Here is a 13,344-nt window from a genome sequence, read left to right on the forward strand (position 1 = left end):
GACAAAACCTGCAGAAACTTTGATGTTGCTGACTTTTTGCAGCAGAGCTGTCACTTGGGGAGCCTGCTGTCAGGATGAATGAGTTTTAGTAGGTGAACTTTACCCTCCATGAGCTTCCGTCTGGGCACTGCTGAGAGTGTTGGACAGTCCCTTTCCCAGATGCTGGTTAGCTTGACATTTCATGATACTTCTAATAAAATTATGTGTCAAGGAAATTGAAAGGCACATTCCCTAGGGTGACAGGTAGAGTGAGCCGCATAGATTTTATGAGAACAAACTGACCATTTTTGTCATGAATGTTAATAAGAAATAAATGGGATCAGAGTTATTCAAACTGTATTTCTACTTCTTTCAGGGCTGCCTCTCTATTTCAGAATCCTGTCTTTTTTTTTTTTTGAAGCGTTCCTTCCGATTCTCCTTTCTATTTAATTTATTGTCTAAGTGGAATAACATTTGAGCCTTCTTATTTTGTGTCAGAATGAAACATCCTCCTGCTGGGATTTTGACTGTTTGTAGTGGGTAATCCTCCTACACTTCCTGTCTTCCTAGTGCAGAGGAGGAAGTAGAAGTTTTCCATTGTGTAACTAAGCAGTACCAGCTGGATTAGGACATACAGTAATGTTTATATTTTATTCATTAAGTTTTGGGGTTAGCAAGATTCCAAACCTCATACCTCATTTCCCTTGAAATCAGAATTTGGGCTTCAGGTCAGAAGAGTGGGATGGGCATCGTTTTCTCCTTTCAGGGCCCTCTAGTTGTCATCCTGTGCTAACCTCTGAAGCTACTCAGTAAACAAGGTGCCTTAGAAACATGTATGTATCCTTCCGGGAAGAAAGGTGTGGGGGAAAAGAGATTCGTACCTGGACACACACCCCATCAGCATTCTGTTTTTTTGTTGCTGTTTTCTTGCTTCCTTGTTTAGTTTTATTAAAAAAAAAAACAACAAAAACTAGTAAGTTTAGATAATCACAAACCATACTTTAGAAGATATTCTACGAGTATCTAAACCATTTTAAGGACTCAGTAAAATCTTCGGAGATTGAAATTCAATAATGGCTGAAAGGTTTTGATGCTGGTTAACAACTTAGAAAAAATATCAATTTAGTCCCTGCATATTCCCTGTCCAACTTTATATACTAATAATGGTAATGGCTACGGTGCATTGAGAGCCGTCTATTTGCCAAGCACTCCTCTTTGTTAAGAATACCCTGCTCTCAATAGAATGTCAACTCCGTGAGGCCAGGACTGTATCCATAGCCCCTAGATTTGTTCCTGGCCAATAGCAGGTGCTCAATACATATTTTTGAGCAAATGAAAGACTAAATACCTTATTTAATATCCTTATAATAATCCCGTTTCATCAAGTCTGCTAAGTAGAATGCAAGGCAAAAGGCATTAAACTGGACAAAGAGGGCCTTTTATATTGTAAAAGGTGCAGTCGACTATAACCATATGGTAATACAAATGTGGCAACGCGTAACACCGTGCCAGTATAAACAAAGCCAAAGCTTGTTAGAACTGTGAAAAGAAAGAGGCCACATTGTAGCTTAATGATTAAGGGTGCTGAAGGCTCAGGGGCCAGTGGCCTGGGCTCTGATCCTACCTCCTCTTGCTAGCTGAGTCACCTTAGGCAAGTCACATAACATTTGTGGGCCTCAGTTAACTTATCTATAAAATAGGGATGATAATAGTACATACCTTGTAGGTTTGTGGTACGGATTAAGTGAATTAATTCACAATAAGCATTTAACATAGCACCTGAGAGGTGGTGAGTACAGTAAATACCAGTTATCATTTTTTAAAAAAAAGTTGAGGGGAAAAAAGAGAAAATATCTTTCAATACAATATGTAGATACATACAGAAAAGGCTTTAAAAATGTAATTACGAGTTGAGCATATGTACATACTCTGGGAGCCTACACACAGAGACAGACTACCTTCTTGCAAGCATCCCTGGACCCAGATGAAGCTGGTCATCTTCTTGGCTAGAAACCTCACTAACTGACCCAAAGGAGGGTGGTGTATTGACCGTAATCCAGGGATGCGGGAGCCTTCTGGAACAGTACAGCGGAAGTGTCGTGATCTGATTTACATCCTGAAGAGAGACCACTGTGGTCTCTTCATAGAGACCAGGACTGCAGGGGCTGGCCAGCAAGCTCCCATGGATGTCTGGAGATGTTGGTGGCCTGCATGGAGGTCTTAGCAGTGGACGAGGTGCAGAGGTGAGGAGTTGCTGGCTAGTGTCCAGATCTTGAAGTTGAAGCTGTTGATGGATTGAACATAGATTGTGAGGCAAAGGGGAGGCGGTGATGATACTGGGCCCTCTATCTGGGATAGAGAACAGGGGAGAGGAGTAGGTTTGGTGGAGGAGGTGGAAGCAAGAGGCTCTGCTTTTAACCTATCCTAGTTTCCTGCCACAACATAGTACCCAAGACCGGGTGGCTTAAAACAACAGAATGTTATTGTCTCACAGTTCTGGAGGCTGAGAGTCCAAAATCAAGGTGTGGGCAGGACCCTGATCTTTTTGACAGCTCTGGGGGGAGCCCTTCCTTGCCTCTTGTAGCTTCTGATGTTTGCCAGCCATCTTTGATGTTCCTCGGCATGTAGATGCATCACTCCAGTCACAGGCTGTCTTCTCCCTGCGTGTCTTCACATCATCTTCCCTCTGTGCATGTCTGTCTCTCTGTCCAAATTTCCCCCTTTTATAGGGACGCCAGTTATATTGGATTACGGTCCACCCTAAATGACCTTGTTTTAACTTGTTTACCTCTGTAAAGACTCCATTTCCAAATAAGGATGCATGATGAGCACTGAGGGTTAGGACCTCAACACAGTTTAACCCATAACACCTCTTAAATGTGATTGTTATTCACTATTCAAGTGGAGATATCACGTGGGGCATTAGATAAATGGATACATTGTCCGTTTGGCTTTCACTCAGTCTTTCTGTGTTATAAAGTAGCAGTGCAATAAGCATCGTCAGGTACACAGATTATTCTGTATTTTGAATTTTGTTTTGGAATAGATTTTCAAATGAAGAAGCCTGTTAACATATATTATTAAAATATTTTGAAAAAGTGTGACATCAATTATACATTTATCATTCTACAGGGAAGGAGGATGTGATGGTTTAAAGTGAAGAAAAATTTACATACCGAACGACAGGAAGTGAGGAGAATTACTATCTCCTGGCTTCTATTTTCTGCATTAAGTACCTTTCCCTCCTGGCACTGCTAGATACTGATTGAGCAGTAATTTTTCTTAAGAGTTTCCAAGTGCACAGCATTAAGCAGAACAGTTTTATAATGTCAAAAAACTGGAGAACCACATCCTGATGTATGTGAAATACATGTGTGCTCATTTTATTAATGAGATTGTCAGTAAATTTTGTTTTAGATCTTGGAAACATTCATTCATTCATTTATTCTTTCATTCACTCATTTTCATTTAAAAATATTTTTTAGCTCCTATGATGTCCAAGCTACTAGATGCTGGGTGTCAGCAGGGGATAAGATAAATTAGCTGAGACAAACACAGAGCAATTTTACAGGCAATTAAATAATGCTGTAAGTATCACCTTACGGTAAAGGCCAGGGTGCTATTAGAGCACGTAGCAGGGTCACCTAACAGTTTTGGGGATGGGTGGGAGTATGGGGAGGTTTTTTTGGAGGAAGAGACTTAGGAAATAACATACAAATGGCACGAGTGTAATACTAGTAACATTTAAAACATATTCTCTATTTTAGTGCTGCGATAGTATTTTCCACACTTAAACTTCTCCAGGATTCAAAACTTTTTAAAAAGAAGGTAGTAGAAGATGACACAGAGAATTCCATCTCTCCAGGAGCTTACGTATGTATGAATTTAATGTTTATCCTGATAACATTTTTTATGGAATAATTATTGGCATGCTAGGAAATTGTATAACTATTTGAATGAAACAAAGGGGTAAAGAAAAAAGAACATTGAATTTAGAGGAAAAAGATCTGTGTTTAAGCCCCGTTGATGCTATTTATTGGCTGGTATACCTTGGGCAAATTCCTTAAAATTTTTTTAAATTATGTAATCTCATTTGGGAATTGATGGGATTGGATGTAATAGTGACTGAAGTCCCACCAGATGTATCATTCTTGTAGTCTAGATCTGATGTCACTAGTAAATAAAGTTGTTTCGCATGACTTTCTCTTCATTTCACTTTTGATTTTATTTCTTTAGCATTATCAGCGTGACACCTATGCTATTTCCTACCTTGTGCTATTTCCTACCTTGTGCTATTTCCTACCTGTGCTATTTCCTACCTTGTGCTATTTCCTACCTGTGCTGTTTCCTACCTTGTGCTAACAGTACCTTGTGCTATTTCCTTCTCATAGTTAAATTCTTCTGCGTTCAAGCCCTCAAGTCTATTTGACAACTGGCGTCACACGTTCTTTGAAATTTCATTGGATTTTGATTAGAGCAAGTAATTTAATAACAACAGGGTTGTTTAGGATTAAAATATAAAGATTCAGCACATAGAATCCTTGCTCATTTTAAAATAAATAAGATAAAGCTTAAGCTTTACTAATAAAATTGCTCCTATCTAATGTCATTACAAAAAAGCAAAACTAATTGACTCATTTCTTACCACAGTAAAAGCAGTATAAAGGCTAAAAAGGATTCTGATTCTGAAAATTTACTTAGAGCAATGCTTGTTACTTGGTGGGTATTTTGCTTCCCAGGGGACATTTGCAGTGCCTGGAGACATTTTGGTTGTTATAACTAGAGGGAGTGCTAGTGGCATCTACTGAGTAGAGGCCAGGGATGTTGCTAAACATCCTGTAACACACAGGACATTAACCTCACAACAATAATCTGGCCCAGAATGTCAGTCATGCTGAGGTCCAGAAACCCTGATTTAGATTAAGCATGACTTGGCTTTTCAATAATAACAGCAATGTAGGCAGAGATTAAGGTATGTTGATGGGTATTTCTTCTGTATTTCTAATCTAAACACTAGACCCCTCGAGTACGTGGTGTACCCATTCTAATCACCACCCTGTCTCGGGGTCTCTGTTCCCTTCTTAACTCTGGTTCAGGAACAGCTCCCCTTCCCCCTCTGCTCCTCACCTGTCTGTCACATTCCAGCCCCTGTCAAGTCCAGGTTACAGCTCCTGATAGCAGGTGTTGCTGACTGGTTGGAGATGATGAGCTGTCAGAGATGTGTAGCAGGAAATTTCTAGAACAAATGGGCGTTGTTCTAGATGAAGTGTCTAAGATTGATTGCTCCCTGGAAAAGTTCCTTTGTCACCTCCCTCCCAGTAGCTCTGAACATTGGCCACTCCCTTTATAAAGTGTAATAATGAGGGTAGTAAATCATAAAATAATATATGTTTGGGATGTGAGCAGCACATAGCAGTGTAATGTAGTAGATTAAGACAGTGGGCTCTAAATTCAGAAAGATGCAAGCTTGAATCCCAGCCTCCGCCAAAATATGATGACATTTAAGCAAATAGTTAGCCTTCCTAGGCTTCGCTTCTCTCATCTGAAAAATAGAGATAATAATAACCCCTCTTGGGCTTGTCAGGAGGATTAAGTGAACTAATGTGTATAAAGCATTGTATCACAGCGCCTGGCCCGTAATAAGCACTCAGTAAACATTAGCCAGTATTACTGATTATTTTTCAGCCTTTAAAATGATGGTCACAAAATTTTTGAAGGTATGGAAACTGCTGATAATAATATAATTTGCAATGAAAAATTCAGACTGCAAAGCTAGTTTTCAACAGTGAGTATACAGAGAGAAAGAAATGCTGCAAAGCACTTATAGAGGATCAGTGTTAATAGAGGAGCATGGGATTATGGGTGATTTTTGTTTATTTGTTTGTTCCTTGGGTATTTTTTATGTTTTATAGAATGTTCAAGAATAATTTCTAAAATTAAAAATTTAATACTGTTAAATGATATCGATGCTTCCCTTAACTTATGTTACATTTAGCATTGGGCTAGAACTTGGACATTTTTAAATGGAAAAATAACCATCATTTTAATATTGTTTAGGCCACTGAAAGTAAAGATGATAATGAGTTTTTAGATCCCATTTCCCTAAATTCTCGAGAATATTTCAACATTCATCTGTGGTTGAGGTGCCGCTTAGCATTGGTGACTGCGTTTGTTGCCCAGATTCGTGGCATTGGAATCGTGAAAGGTACAAATATCCTATCTCCATCTCCTTAATCAAAGTTCTCATAAAATTTAATTTTATTTAGGTAACAGAGGTTTTCTTGGGATGTATTTTATTATACCATTAACATTTTATAACTTCTTAGCTTGATCTGTTTCCAGAATAAAAAATTCAAGTTATTAAATGAGAATAATCATTGTCAGCAGTCCCTTGTATCACTGCAAATGGCATGTATATTACTGTATGCAAGGCAGGCAAGGAGATTTCAGAATGCTAATACACACGCCTTCCTGTCGTCTAGGAAGGCAGCGTAGTTCAGGGGTCCAGAGTGCAGATTCTGGAGCCACCCCCAACTTGAGTTCAAATACTCTATCCACCACTTCCTTGCTGTGTAATCTTGGCCAAATCTCTTAATCCCCCTAGGCCTTAGTTTCCTCCTCTGGAAAATGGAAATGTGGTACCTACTTCATAGGATTGTTTCCAGGATTAAATGGGTTAAATTTCTAAAGTTCTTAGATTACAGCCTGGCACATATAAATATTAGTTCTTGCAGTGATTAATAGTTAATCTATATGTAAACCTATCTATTCACTCATCTCTACCCATCTCCCAAATTAAATTATTTCATGGAATATCATTATTACTTTTGCAGCATTTGAATACCCTAAAGTACTTCTCCTAAATTACAACACATTTATTTTCAATGTTTCTTGCGGTCTTATTTGTTTTCCGTCTTTACATCTTCCTCTTCTTCTATATTATACAATATTCCTGTGATAAACACTGAGGATACCATGCACATATAATTTCTTACTTTCTCAGTGCATTTTAAGTACCTGCATTTGTTTATTTTAGAAAACGATGTAACAGATTGTGTGAGCCTCATCAATGAAGTGTGTGTGGAGGCAAAAAGTGCAGGCCACAGGGAGCTACAGGCTGAATTCTTGATGCAAGCTGTAATCATTGGCCTACAAGAAAAGCACTTAAAAGCAGACATCATAAAAAACCTTCAGGTAGGAAGGAAACCTAATTCACATTGATATTTACCAGAGGATTCCGGTTAGAATAAAAGGAGAGAATTTAAATTTCCATTCGGTACTGAATGCATTACAGTCAATACGTCTGGCTCCTGTTTCAGTGAATTGTGAATGGTACTATCAAATGGAATAATTTTATTTTAATAGGATGTAATACAGTTGCTTGAAGGACGTGAGTTTATTTCTCCTCGATCTCATTTAACACTGGTGAGAAGCATGCTTTTACTGGATGACTTAACAAAAGCCGAAAAATTCAAGGAAACTCCCTCTTCGAAAACAGAAAGATTATATTTGTTGACTCAGTCTCACAACATTCTTATTGAACAGGTGAGAGTGCTTTTGTGTCCACAAGACTTAGAAACTTACTCTTCTGTCTTTTCCTACAGCATACCACATTAGCTAATTACTCATTACAGTGCTTCTTTTACAGATGCTAACTTTTGGAGAAACAATTGAATTTCCTGTATCAAACACTGACTATGCAAGTCCATTACTGCCTTTGAAAAATGTCTATCTTCCTCATGTCATGTTATTGGCCAAAACAAAAATGAGAATTGGTAAGAACACTTAAACATATATTACATTCAAGTCACTGATGAAAAAGGTTAAGTCATTTTCAGTGAGGCTATCATGTGAGTGCATTTATCTGGGGCAGTATTTATGAATAGCCAGGTTCCATTTACTTAACAAATAGCTTTTGAACACTTACCATGTGCCAGCCTCCCTGTGAGGTCCTGGGAAGCTATTGGAGATGAAAACAGATGTGGTTCCTTCTCTTAGCCTGGGAGACAGAAATACACAACTAAACAAATCATATATAGGAATGCATATTCTATCATTTATCATATTATATAGGTTGTATAAAATATTTTAATATTTATTCAATATTTATACATTGTTATAATATTTATAACAATAAACATTTAATTATTATTATTATATTTATAAAATTTAATCCAATAAATATTGTATAAAATAAGATGTGTATTTGATAACAGCTAGACAGGAAATCAAGGTTATAGAAAGCTTATGTCTGTATAACAATAAACATTTAATTATTATTATTATATTTATAAAATTTAATCCAATAAATATTGTATAAAATAAGATGTGTATTTGATAACAACTAGACAGGAAATCAGCAAGGTTATAGAAAGCTTATGTTTGATGATGAATTATGTATATGTATGTAAGTATAAATTGTACTTAGTGTTGTAAATGATGTGGATAAGATCTGCTGATAAAGAGCAGCAAAGGGAGGGGTGCCTGTTTAAGTAGAATAATTGGGGAAGGCCTCTCTGGGGAAGTAGTATTTAACCCTGGACTGTAAATGTTAAGCATTTGCTTAGTGAAGTCATGCACAGTAGAGGCAGAGAGAGCAGTGAGTTGTAGGCTCTGAGGTCAGGACAAGCTTGACATGTTCCAGAACTGCAAGGAGACCAGTATAGACAGAGCAGAGTGGGCTAGGGACAGCCTAATGGGAGAGGGTGAGCAGGGGACAGTTTATGTTTCCAAAGATTACCCTGGCTGCTGGCTGAAGAATAGAGTGGAGGATAGACCGGAGCCAGCCAAGAGGGGATCTGATTGGAGCAGGTAGACCAGTAAGCCAGAGGCTTACAGCTCCTTGGAAACCAAGGAGGAGGAGCCAGCCAGTGTTGCTGCCCTTCTCAGGAGCTCACAGACATTGCTTCAAGCTCTCTCTAGGACACTGTCTCTCATCTTTGACCCAAAGCTGCCTACCTATAGCTCCAAGGCTCTTGTCTATCACAGAGGACAGAAAATCTTACAACATCTCTCTCTCTGTTCTAACCTATATTCATCATTCCTTTTTAAAAAAAAAAATGTATTTCTGATGCTTTGACATCAGGAGTCTTGCTGACCAGGGAGGGACTTCCCCTCCCAGGGTTAGCCAATTCCTAGAGATTAGCAAACCTCACTCCTGTGAGGATGTCTTTCATATGCAAACTCGCCATTCCAGAGCTTACACCCTGAACTTTTATTGAGCTCCTTTATTGTTCTTTGCTGGGCTCTTACCCTCAGGGCCACTATTTTTCTGCACCAATCACCCCAGGGACAGGTATAGACTACTAGCAGAGCCCACTGAAATGATACAAACTAGCCAATCCTAAACCTTAGTCTGCTTACCCTACCCACCCACTCCTTCCCACAAAAAACACAATAAAGGCTCTTGCCCACATTTTCTCCTTTCTCCTTCTACCTCCTGACTGACCCTGGTGCTTCCCTGTGTGGCCCTGCATGGCATGGTGTGCCCTCCCTCCTCTTGAGAACTGTGAGCAAAAATACTGTCTTTTCAATGGCAGTCATCTCCTGACCTGTTGACCTTGTCATACCTGAATAATAACAAAACCCACATTTTGAAACATTACCCATCACCTCCTGGGACCCATTTGCTTCCTGTACCAGCAGCTGCTCAGCTCAGGAGAGGCAGGTGATTGGGGAAGGGAGGGCAACAGAAGTGTGCTCAAACCATCACATGCCCAGAATTTTTTCCCTTATTCCCCTTCTGCTCCTCCCCCTCATGACTAGTATTGATCATTATTATTATATGATTTTCATCATCATCATCATCATCACCATCGTCAGATATGAACTTTATTACCATAGGTAAAGCAGTTCACCCCTATATTGTTGAGTTTCCTCATTTATGAAATTAGGCTGGCATAGCTGACCTCTGGAATTCCTTCCAGCTCACTGATCCCATGAGAGCTATTTTTCTGTATCTTTGGTCCACAATTTGTTGTATTACCAGTATATTTGATTTCTACAAGAACTTAAAGTACAGATTGTGTTAAATTGTACAGATTGTGTTAAACGTATTCTCTGCTTTCCTGCCTTACTAATCTTGAAGATGTGTCACCACTCAGTGGCAATACTGCTGCTGTTTTTTAGACTCAGTTGAAGCAGAACAGCTTGCTTTCTGTTACATTATATTAAATACCAACTTAAAGAACAAAAACCAATAGCAACTTTTCTGTCAAAACAACATCAGTTTCACAACTTCTTTTTCACAGAGTTGATGTTTATTGCAAAAAGGAGCACTTCAATATTATGAAGCATAAAATTATCTGATTTGATGCGTTCTCGACAGTTTTCCTTTATAGTGATAGTATAGATTGCATTGCAAGAATAGAGCCACTTAAAAAAATTCTTTTTCTTTGTGAAAGCCTCTTACAGAAAAAGACATTTCGAGATTATTTTTAAAAAACAAACAAAAAATAAGCATCATGGTTATTTAAGATTATTTTTTTCCATTAATGACTGAACCTAGAGCTTCCTTATTAGCTGAAAAAGTAGATTACTGATTGTATAATAGGAGTGAAGAAAGGTTCAAGAATAGTGCTGGGGAGTGGGAATATAACAGGGAGTCATCATCTTTGCCTTCGAAGAGCCTATTTAGTTAGGGAGAGAGAGAGAAAAGTCAATAATTTCTGTAACAATTCTTTTTCTAATTTTAACAAAAATCTAGAAGATGATTCAGGTACTATTATTATATATTAGTACTATATTATATAGCACTGTCTTGCATGTAGTCCATATATAGTACATATTGTACATGTATATAAGTGCCTCAATGACATGAAAAGGCTTGATATTTTTGTCTTGTATTAATAAACACCTGTAGTACAATTTGAAACAGTAAGCAAGGCATATAAGAATGGGAGATGGGCTTCCCTGGTGGCTCAGCGGTTAAGAATCCACCTGCCAATGCAGGGGACACGGGTTCGAGCCCCGGTCTGGGAAGATCCCACATGCCGCGGAACAACTAAGCTGGTGCGCCACAACTACTGAGCCTGCGCTCTAGAGCCCGCGAGCCACAAGTACTGAGGCCTGCACGCCTAGAGCCCATGCTCCGCGACAAGAGAAGCCACCGCGATGAGAAGCCCGTGCACCACAACGAAGGGTAGCCCCTGCTCGCGGCAACTAGAGAAAGCCTGCGCACAGCAACGAAGACCCAGCACAGCCAAAAATAAATAAACAAATAATTAAATTAATTAATTAAAAAAATGAAACATGACCCCAGAAAAGAGAATTAAAAAAAAAAAAAAAAAATGGGGGGAAAGAGAATTAAAAAAAAAAAAAAAAGAATGGGAGATGTATTGAGATGTGAGGCTGTATGGGACAAATGGTATTAGCATATCCTTCTGGCCTAAAATCTAATTGCAGTTGGTAATTGTTGGGGTTTAAGAGCATGGACTCTGGAGAAAGAATTCTGGTCCAGTTCCCTTGAGGAAATCATTTAACTTCTCTGTGTGTCAGTTTCCTTTCTCATAAAGGTACCAGTCTCCCTGGGGTGAATTGAGTGGAATGTGTAACATGTTTAGAAGGGCAGCTAGTTTGTTCCAAGAGCTTTGTAGGTGTCAGCTATTCTCACTGTTCCATGCCTGGCCTCCTTACTCTCCTAGGAAGCCCCGGGAAGCAAGGCTTCAATTTCTTCATCTCCATTTTCTCAGTAAAGTGCTGCCATCCTGCCTTGTTCAGAAGAAGGGCTCTGTAACTTCTCCCTGCATAAAGGGCAGGGGATGCGGGGGAGAAAGATACTTTTTCTACTGTCTTCCCACTCATAGCACATTCCTGAACTAAATATTTACAAAACGTCCTAGGTTGCCTGAAAACTCTTTATAGGGCATGGCATCTTGGATTTAAAATTTTCAGAACTTGAAGGGACCTCAGCTATTTTCTAGTTCTGCTGCCTCAAGGCTCAGAGGCACATAGGGACTTGTTCAAAGCCTCAGATGATGTGGTAGCACCAATGACTGGCGTGTCCCCATCGTTTCAGCTGCATCTCAGCAGCTGTGTCCTTCTGCAATCTTACACTGTCTTTCTGTTCATACTGCTCTACTGTGCCTGTTAAGCTATTCTGCTAATGCAGTTTCCCTCCCAGTTGCCTTTTACTCTTTATCTCAACGTTTTTCTTCTTTAAACTTACCAAAAGGTATTCTTTAAACTTACCAAAAGATAAAGTGGGGGCTTCCCTGGTGGCGCAGTGGTTGCGCGTCCGCCTGCCGATGCAGGGGAACCGGGTCCGCGCCCCGGTCTGGGAGGATCCCACATGCCGCGGCATACCACAAAAAAAAAAAAAAAAAAAAAAAAAAAAAAGATAAAGTGATCATCAGCTGCCGGCCTTGACAGCTGTATTATCTGGGTAGGCATCCCTGACCTTTCCCAGGTCTGGCCAGGGCTCCTGTAACCTGCTACCACAGTGTCCAGTGCTTTCACTGCCATACAATCAACCACACTGTGTTTTGACTGCCTGTCTGGCCGTTCTCATTCCCTGTTGGACACTAACCTCCACGGTCTCTCTCTTAAGGGGTTACTGCCGTGTCATGGGTTAGGGTATGGGCCCTGGAGCTGGACTGCCTAGGTTTAGATCACAACCCTGCTACTTACTAGTCACGTGACTTTGGGCAAGTTACTTCAACTTCACCGTGCCACTGCTTTTTCCTCTGTAACATGAGCATAATAATGGTATCTACTCAGAGTTGGGAGGATTGCATGAGATAATGCTCAAGTACTTGGGATGGTACCTGGCATGTAGGAAGTACTTAATGAAACTTAGCTCTTATTTTTCAATTTTCTCATTTTTTATCCGGTGCCTAAGCACTCAGAAAATATTTGTCAAATACATGTCTGTCTGTCTGCCTTTGAGGTGATTAGAAATTAAATCTAATGCCTCTTCAACAATGCAGCAATCCTTCATTATGTTAAGTAGTGATGGGACCGCATAAGAAGTATAATAAAGTATGGCCTTTGTCCATAATGGGTTTGCCAACTAGTTGGGATGACAAAATATGCAATGCGAGCAACCACTATACAGCTGAATAGAAATTACCGCCTATTAATATATGCAAATTTTATTGGTAACAACATAAAACTACATAAAACTTCCAATTGTTTCCCTACTAACAACCTCATCTTAGGAACACAAAAGTTGTTATGTAGAGCATTATGAAATTTTAGAACTGAAAGAGGCTTGAGAGATTATCCTTCATTTTATTTTTATTTATCTTTAAAAAAATTTTTTTGGAGTATAGTTGATTTACGATGTTGTGTTAGTTTCAGGTATACTATCCTTCATTTTAAAAATGAGAAAATGTTGAAATTTATCACAGACAAAGTTTCAAAGGT

The 13,344-nt window shown here is 39.2% G+C and overlaps 1 protein-coding gene across 1 annotated transcript in view; it reads left to right on the top strand.

The window, feature by feature from the left end:
- The window catches only part of CFAP54 (cilia and flagella associated protein 54), a 296,564-nt gene that overhangs the window by 197,849 nt on the left and 85,371 nt on the right, over positions 1-13,344 (top strand). The window contains exons 52-56 of the mRNA XM_028490464.1: positions 3,747-3,852; positions 6,037-6,184; positions 7,016-7,173; positions 7,345-7,524; positions 7,628-7,754. Coding sequence (XP_028346265.1) covers positions 3,747-3,852; positions 6,037-6,184; positions 7,016-7,173; positions 7,345-7,524; positions 7,628-7,754 — 719 coding nt within the window. The remainder of the gene's footprint in view (positions 1-3,746; positions 3,853-6,036; positions 6,185-7,015; positions 7,174-7,344; positions 7,525-7,627; positions 7,755-13,344) is intronic.

The sequence above is a fragment of the Physeter macrocephalus genome, chromosome 6 (assembly GCF_002837175.3).
Source record: "Physeter macrocephalus isolate SW-GA chromosome 6, ASM283717v5, whole genome shotgun sequence".
In the NCBI taxonomy this organism is placed as follows: Eukaryota; Metazoa; Chordata; class Mammalia; order Artiodactyla; family Physeteridae; genus Physeter; species Physeter macrocephalus.